Source organism: Sphaeramia orbicularis, chromosome 2, assembly GCF_902148855.1.
Source record: "Sphaeramia orbicularis chromosome 2, fSphaOr1.1, whole genome shotgun sequence".
Classification (NCBI taxonomy): Eukaryota; Metazoa; Chordata; class Actinopteri; order Kurtiformes; family Apogonidae; genus Sphaeramia; species Sphaeramia orbicularis.
Window position 1 is genome coordinate 26062066 of NC_043958.1, and position 8884 is coordinate 26070949.

Sequence of the window (8884 nt, forward strand, 5' to 3'; positions counted from 1 at the left end):
CAAAAATACACATTTTTACCCCTCGGTCAGCTTCAGGCCGAAGGGGTATTGTGATTGTTTTGTCATCTGTCTGTCCATCTGTCTGTCCGTTCTGGCCGAGGGGTATTAATGCATAGCATGTTATGTTTTACATCTACTTTGCTTCTCAGTTCCATTGTATCTGATCAGTTTCTCTGCATTTGATGTTAGATTTGTTTCAAGTTTTTATTAGATTGACTTAGATGTTCAGTTCAACACTTATCTGGTTTCTAATAAGGTCGAAGGGTTGTTTATTTCATAGATTTTGAGAGGGAGAGGGGTGCAAATGACAGTGAAATTTTAGATCTAGACATGTCCATAAAACTTCAGACTGCCATAGAGTCATTGGTAAATAATAATGTAGTGTTTTTTTTCTGTGATGACTTTGTACTTTACCTCTGTAGCTCATGTCCCAGTCTTTCCGACTTGTCCTCTGCGAGCACTTCGAACATGTCATCTTCCTCCAGGCTCCTTTTGTATCCCGTGCTGAACAGGGGATTGAGCCACCTGAGGGGTAAAAAAATAAGAGGAATAACAAAACGGAAAGAACAGAGACAAGAAATATAACAGAGAAATTCAGTGGTCATGCTCAAAATGACTTTCCCTGAGGTGCATATATTTTAAATCATACATTAAAACAGGAAAGGACTGTTTAATTCCTCTTTATAATCTCATAACACTAATTATGCATAACAATATTTTTGCAAACTTTTTGTGCATTTATGTATATTTCTTTTACTTATCATATTGAATTTGTCTAGTTCGTAATTGCTTTTCTAATTGTGTTTACACACACACACACACACATATATATATATATATATATATATATATATATATATATATATATAGAGAGAGAGAGAGAGAGAGAGAAAGAGCCATATATGTGTATATTTAGAGCTTTATTAATTAATGTGTATTAGAACCAGGCCGATTAATTGGTGGGCCAATTAAAGCATATCACCGATTAATCAACATCGGTCAATATGTAACCGATGTATTAACTTTTCGGCTGCGCAGAGATTCTGTCTCTCTTGCTCCTGTGTGTCTGTGCTGCCCGGAGAGTTAGTCAGTTTCACTTTAACACTGACAGCCACAGACCACCACCCCTCCCTGTGCTTTCTGTGTACCTCACAATTTCATTCTGCAGGTTCGTCTGGATATTCATATTGTAGATTAAGTGTCACTTACATTTTAAAGAATGATTTACCAAACAATGTTTATGTCACTACTTATAAAATATAGACTCACATCTTTTCCCATAAGTCTATTCTCCCCAGCATAAAAACTACCACATCTACACGGGTCATATACTAGTCTAATATAAGACGATTATACAGTGTTTTAAAGATGTGTCAATTATCTTTGTGAGATAAACAAAGATGCAACTGTTAATTAACACATCCACCATTATCGACTATAAGACTATTATGTCCTGTGTATATATTTATTTATTTAACCTTTATTTAACCAGGAAGTCCCTTGAGATGAAATCTCTTTTTCGAGGGAGACCTGACCAAGAGGCACATCAGTGCAATACAAATGAAGTAACAGAGTATAAAGCTACATACAATTAAGACAATATAAAATGACTAAAAACATAAAAGCTAAAAACCAGTTTAAGAATAGCAGTCACCCACTTCTGTTAGACAGTTTGACAGAAGATACACAGCAAAAACTGGAGAGTTGAAATTTCAGGGTTAAACATTTGAGAGTCAATTTTCACTCTCAAAGTGTAGTTTTAATTCACTGTGATTTAAATGTCACTCAGAGTTGGGGTTAATGAAAAGAGTTAGTCAAGCCTGTGGAAATTAACTCAGGATAAGTGTTGTTTTGCGTCTCTCCAGTGTTAATTTGCCTGGCCCCTGCATTTCAAACCAGGTGAACCTGTGCAATTTCTATCAGACTGTCACTGTCAGAGAGAAAAAAGAGGAAAAATTAATTTTCTAAAAAAAAAAAAAATGTATCAGCTTTCTTTGAATCATCCTGTTCACATTGAATTTTAAGTCATTTTTAATGGATTCACTTTTTTTTATGATTAAAATTAACACTACTTTCAGAGTGAAAATTAAGTAAAATGAGTGTTATTTTTGTTACTTTCATGGTGTTAATTTAACTCTGTTAAAGTTAAAGGAGAAACTCTGACAGTGTAAATAATAAATTCATATGGGTTAATTTAACCCAGGTCGGTGAAATTATGAACTCTTGTGAGTGTTGGTAATTAAATCAGTCAGTGTTAAGTTAACTCAGGTTTCTGAGTTAAAAAGGCAACTCTGACATAGTGTTAAATAATTAACCCCAATGAAGTGCGGACCTATATAAACTCTGAAAAAGAGTTAAAATCAACTCTGTGGGAGTTCATTCAACTCTCCAATTTTTGCTGTGTGTGTATATAGTATATATATATATATATATATATATATATATATATATATATATATATACATATAGGCTATGTATATTTAGAGTTTTATTATGTATGAATAGAAATATTATAGTGTTGATAATTTATTTCCTGCTACTTTTTCTTACACTTGCACAAGCAACCGTAACGAATTAATAAAGCCTTTTGTAATATTTTGTGGTATTTTGTAATAAAATATTATTCTGATCTGGACAAAAAAAAGTGTTCAGTAATTCCAAGAGGAAGTGATGGTAAAAGAGCTGCATTAGACACTTGTCGGTGTGAACCAAACCATAGTCTTGTCATTTATTACTGTGATATTAGTGTAAAGCCGGTGCTTTACCTTCTGTTTATACATGCCTTTGATAGCAGGTATTTTTGCGTGGGAGCCCCTAGTAGAACAGCAGAAGGCACAGGCATGTTTTCAGCTTTTCCATTAGACAGAGGTAACCAAAGCAAATGATTCAACGGGAAAGTATTGTTGCATGAAAACGGGGAAATGATGTCAGGGACCTCAACCAGAAAGCAAGTTTTTTTTTTTTTTTTATACAAACTATAAAACACTGTCACGCTTTACTGAGGTCAGCCTATAGAAGTAGTTTGCAGAAGCTGTCAGTTTACGTCCGCTACTGTCAGATAACTTAGCTCATGTTTTATGTTTATATGTTTGAAGGTTCAAATCCCAGATAACTTAGCTCATGTTATAAGTTTATATGTTTGAAGGTTCAAATCCCAGATAACTTCGCTCATGTTATAAGTTTATATGTTTGAAGGTTCAAATCCCAGATAACTTCGCTCATGTTTTATGTTTATATGTTTGAAGGTTCAAATCCCAGATAACTTCGCTCATGTTATAAGTTTATATGTTTGAAGGTTCAAATCCCAGATAACTTCGCTCATGTTATAAGTTTATATGTTTGAAGGTTCAAATCCCAGATAACTTCGCTCATGTTATAAGTTTATATGTTTGAAGGTTCAAATCCCCCGCTTGTTCACCATTAGCCTCTGCCATCCGCGAGCTCCGTCGACTTACCAGAAAAATATCTTTGACACCAGATTCGCCGTCTCTGCCGGGTTGGTTTTGGCATCTTTCCTGACTTTTTCCATGGTGGTCCGCGCTCGCACGGCACTTTTCCCCAACTTTGACCCCCTCAGGAAACAGTTTGTCGGAGCTTTGATGTGTAAACGCGAGGCGGACGCATGTCCTTATGACATCCGCGTCCACAGTGTGCTCGTTACGTATGCGAACAGACCCTCTACAGAACAAATCTATGGAGTACCGCATGGCTCCGCCCCCTGGCTCCTGATTGGCCGAAATAACCATCACCGCTGACGATTGGCTGCGTTCTCTGCCCCTGCTTCCCATCATTGGCTGACAGGCACACCTGCACATTATGCAATAATGGTAATTATGGTTCATTTGATTTATTTGGAAAGAAATGAGAGTGTGGTTTACTCTAAGAAAAGGACAGTCACAGGAAATTTAATGTGGACTTCTCTCAGACAGATCTGAAAATGTTGGCAGCAAAATGAGTTTAAAAGTAACCAGAAACACTTACTATAGTTGTAATAGCAGAAACAATATTAATTACAAATAATATTAAAGTATTAATAAATTAGTAATAAAGTCAAGTATAAATATAGACACTTTTGACACTTTTATTGCTCTGCCTTTGCAAATACACTTGCTTCTTGATTTTTGCTCTTTTTTTTCCTTTTGCATGTATAGTATTGTGACATGGATTTCGTGTGTGGGATATGAGCCTATAATGACAACTGTCATAGCATAAATGTCATCTACACTTAAAAACGCTTCAGGTTTGTTTGTTGTTTTCTTTTTTTAAATATTTACAACTGTTTTAAATGTTCTACAGCTACGTTTTTAAAATGTTTGCCCTTCTTTTTCTCTCTAGCACTGTGAGATTCCATTGACTGGCAAGTGCTTTATAAATGCAATTCATTATTATTATTATTATTATTATTGTTATTATTATGATGTTTTGACCATAAATATTTTTCAACCTTAAGTTACCAGCTGATAAGAAATATTGATATGACACTTTGTTAATATTTCCGATACACAGGAAGGGGCTTAAGGTGTACATTTTTGGGTTCCTCCATATACTAATATTTTACATCTGTTAATCTGTGCTTTTTCTTCTTCTTCTTCTTCTTCTTCTTCTTATTATTATTATTATTATTATTATTATTATTACTATTATTATTATTATTATTATTATTATCTAGTAGTAGTAGTAGTAGTAGTATGTTTTTCATTTAGTAACAGGTCATTAATTAACTGGAAAATTTTTATCTTCCAAAGAATCCACATGAACTTCCTTTAGGTGTGCATGACCTGAGACGGTATGGGTCAGAATTACTCACCAAAGTCTATTTCCTCATTTTTATCTGTCAGACACACAATGTGCGGTCACTGAACCTCAAGCTCTGACTAACTGTATCTCATGATAACAAGAAAAACCATCTCAGTGTTGATACAAGGAATTACAGTGTAGCAATCCATATGTGTGAACTCCAAACACATGCATTTAACCACATGTTATTTCCATATTGTGAATAAAAAAACTCCATCGAAAATGTCCCTCCTCACGCCCAGTCTCCAACACAAACACAGAGACACGTGATGCCCACTTACAGAGGATTTCCTATGAATAAAAAGCAGGTTGTCGATGACAGACGCTCCCTGACACACTACAGGTGTTTCCTGTGCAGATATAAAAGACCTGGCTGACATATGAGAGAAACCACACCCCCCTCCTCTTGCTCCCAGTGCCTCACTTCTCTTACCCTCCATCTCCTGTTTCATTGTTTGAGGATATTTTCAAAGAAATCCAGCCACATGTAAGCAAGGTAAACTATTTCCTCTACACTGCTATCCAACCATAACAGACAACCTGGATGTTGATGTTTAGTTAGAACCGAATGGGAAAAAAGAGTGAATGAGAAAAGCCAGCAGGAGATTATTACAAGCAGCTGAACTCAGCCCAATAACTCTCATCTGTAGGGGATCAGCGTTTCTTTCCCATGCTGGCCAACCTTGTGATGAGCCTGGTTTTCTCCCCAAACTCACACACAGCACTACTTTATTCTCAGGTCCATTCTTGCCTTAATAATTACACCTACCTCTAAATAATCATAATCAGTTAGTCATAATCAGTCATAAATCAGATTACAACATATTAACTCTTTAACGCCTGAGACATTATTTTAATGAAATGTGCTGCTGTGAATTTGTGTCAGCTGAAGTGTCATAAAGCTGCACTGAGTATGGGCTTGTGTTCTTTTTATTCGGTTGTTTTACTTCACTATGTGTTTTGTGCGTCAAAACAGGGTGGACTAACAGAAAAAGACAAAGAGAGAAATTGAAGTTTGACAGGTTTTTACCAAATAAGGCACTCAGAATGTTCATCAATAAGAGATTTAGGATGCTGAACATGAACTGTGAACTGGAACACACTGAACAACAACAAGAATTTGAATTTTGGCCAAGTAGTTTTTGTTTTGGGGCTCTTTTTTTTCCCAAATCAATCCAGCTGCTTTTTGGCACCTGGTTGAAATTTAAAAAGCAGTTACAAAACTCTGTAAGCACACAGTAAAAAAAAAAAAAAAAGTAAAATCATGACAACGCTGTCAACAACAGTAAAAACAAAAAACAAGGAAAACAGTAAAAAAAAGGAAAAAAAAGTCCAAACTGTCTATTTTTACAGCGACTTGGTCTTACTCACTGCTCTGTGTTTTGCCCCCCCTTCCACAGGTGGTGGAGGGTGTACTGAGCATGCTCAGATGTCTATGGACAGAAGATCTCTTCTATCAGTATGTTTTGATGTTTTTGCTATTTAGCAAATAGTTGAATTTTTATGAATATTTCAAATATATCATACATTCAGAACACTCACCACAGACACATCAGGGGTTAAAGGGTTAACTAAACTGCACTGTAAATAATTCATACAAGCAGCTACAAATTCATTTTCAGGAAGAAAATATCCGACTAACTGAGGTGACTTCTTTGACCCCTTTTAAATCCAAACTGAGAGTTATTGAGGCCGACTCTGTAACTTGCACCTGTTTTTCTTAATCTGCTTGTAAATGTTATTTTTGAGTAGCTATTTATTGTCATGTGTGTCTGTTATATGTGTTTTAATTGTGTAATGTTATAACTGTGTGTTGTATTTGCTGCCAGGACTTGGCCAGGACTCCCTTGTAAAAGAAGTTCGTAATCTTTATGGGATTTTTCCTTGTTATAAAACGGTTAAATAAAAAAAATCCAATAATTCTAAGATGTCATGAAGCAGTTTTTTCAGAGTTCTCAGCCGCTGCTCTAGGGCACTATCCACACTGTTACAAAACAGGTTCAACAAACACACACACCATTACTTGGATGAGCACACAAAACTAGGGTAGTACATGTACTTCACCGATTAAAATGATCAAATGAGCTTTGTAGGAACTGTTTGCTTTAGCATAGTGATTTACAGTTATCTCAAGGCTACTGCTGGAGGAAAATCATCAAATTCAGTAGTTTATGTGTTAACATCATCACAGTGAGTTGGAAATAAATATTTTCAGATGTTGCTGGTAGGTGTGAATGTCTTGCCAGTTCCTGATTTGGCTTGCACTTTGGATGTAGACTTGAATGAAAAATACACACCTACCACCTTTACGAATTTAATTACCTTAAAGATGATTGTTATTATTTAAAAAAAAAAAAAAAAAATCTGCATGAGCATGCTAGATTTCAAAAAATATATCCAAGGACACTGTAGGATTTGTGTAAAAATAAAATGCCTTTATTAATTCATGGCATTCTTTAAAATACAGCCAACGCATTGCGACCTCTGGTCTTCATCAGGGCCTTTTTCACTAGTGAGTTGCACACCTTCATACAATCACTTTAATGACCTGAAGAAGGGAGGTGTGAGGGAAAAAAAAAACAAAAAACATGCATACAGACACACATATACACACGCACACATATACACATATACACACAAAAAAAAATTTTAAAAATTAAAAATGAAAAATAAAGAAAGAAAAAAAAAATATATATATATATAAAATAAAAATAAATAAACAAAAACAAAAACAAAAAGTAAAAAACAAAAACAAAAACAAACAAACAAAAAAAAAACATACAGCCAACACGTTGGCTGTATTTTAAAGAATGCCATGAATTATTAAAGGCATTTTATTTTTACAGAAATCCCACAGTGTGCCTTGGATATATTTTTTGCAATCTAGCATGCTAATTTGGATTTTTTTTTTTTTTTTTTTTTTATTCTAAATAATCAGACACACCACAAGTTTCCAAAGAGCACCTGTGGATAATCACCAAGAAGAAGACCCAGCAGCACTTCCACTTTGTTGGATTAGAATGATTGTTATATAAGTTTTAACAGCAGTACGGGCAAAGCAGTGTACTGACGCCCCTACAACAACTACTAACAGGAATTATTATTGACTTGAAGTCAGTGGTCTTCAGGATGTTACTTTCCTTTCACATCAGTGAAAGCCAGTTCAAACGATGCTGCCCCATTGTGCTACGAAGCTGATTTTTTAAATAAGTTTCACTATTAAAAACGAATGTTCTCCTGTACAGTTGGTCACCATCATGCACATGAACACTCTGAGAGTAATTTCAACATTGGGGAATACACATTTCAAATTGCTGGAAATTATTTTTCTGTACAAATTCTAGTACAAAAAAAAAAAATCTGTAAAAAAAAAAAAAAATATGGTTGAAAATTTTTGGTACAAAATGAAACAAAACCTGTACCAAATGACTGAAATTTTTAGTACAAATATAGAATATCAATAAAAAATGAAAAAAAAAAAAAAAAAAAAAAAATTACATTATTTATTAAAAAAAAAAATCTATAAAATGATTTAGAAAATTCAGTACAAAATAATAAAATCTTTATAAAATGATTGAGAAATTCTAGTATAAAATACAACAAATCTAGATAAATCTAGATAAAATGACGGAAAAATAATTACAAAAAACATACTCTTGGAGGATCCATCAAGGCATTTCATACACAGGACAAAAGCAACAAAAAATTAGACAAAAACTAAGACAAAGAGAATGAAAACAAGGTTAGAGGTGGAATATGACAAGATAGTAACAAGATGACACAAAATACATACACTGACCAAAACTTCCAACGCAACACATACAATTTTGAAATATTTGGTGTACATAAAATGGGATATTGGTTTTGAGTCATGATACATCAACTACACCTTAAAGGCTCAGAAAATTGTTTTGATTTTGTTGTGTGGGCAGCTCGTTCCGCTTGATTGCACATTGTTTAGAATTTTGCCTATCCCGTCAGGTTGAGTAGAACTCTTTGACCAATCCTTCCAGAATTTGGTCAATAAATTGCCGTAGCAATGGGCAACTTTAATATTCCTTTGCATTGTCCTGGGTCAACGTGTGAC

The 8884-nt window shown here is 34.5% G+C and overlaps 1 protein-coding gene across 1 annotated transcript in view; it reads right to left on the reverse strand.

Annotated features, from left to right (window-relative positions):
- The window catches only part of LOC115433584 (multidrug resistance-associated protein 4-like), a 52075-nt gene extending 48404 nt beyond the window's left edge, over positions 1-3671 (reverse strand). Inside the window, exons 1-2 of the mRNA XM_030155065.1 lie at positions 3456-3671; positions 415-525 (exon numbers count right to left, since the gene is read on the reverse strand). Coding sequence (XP_030010925.1) covers positions 415-525; positions 3456-3529 — 185 coding nt within the window. The 5' untranslated portion in view covers positions 3530-3671. The remainder of the gene's footprint in view (positions 1-414; positions 526-3455) is intronic.
- Positions 3672-8884: the final 5213 nt, after the last annotated feature.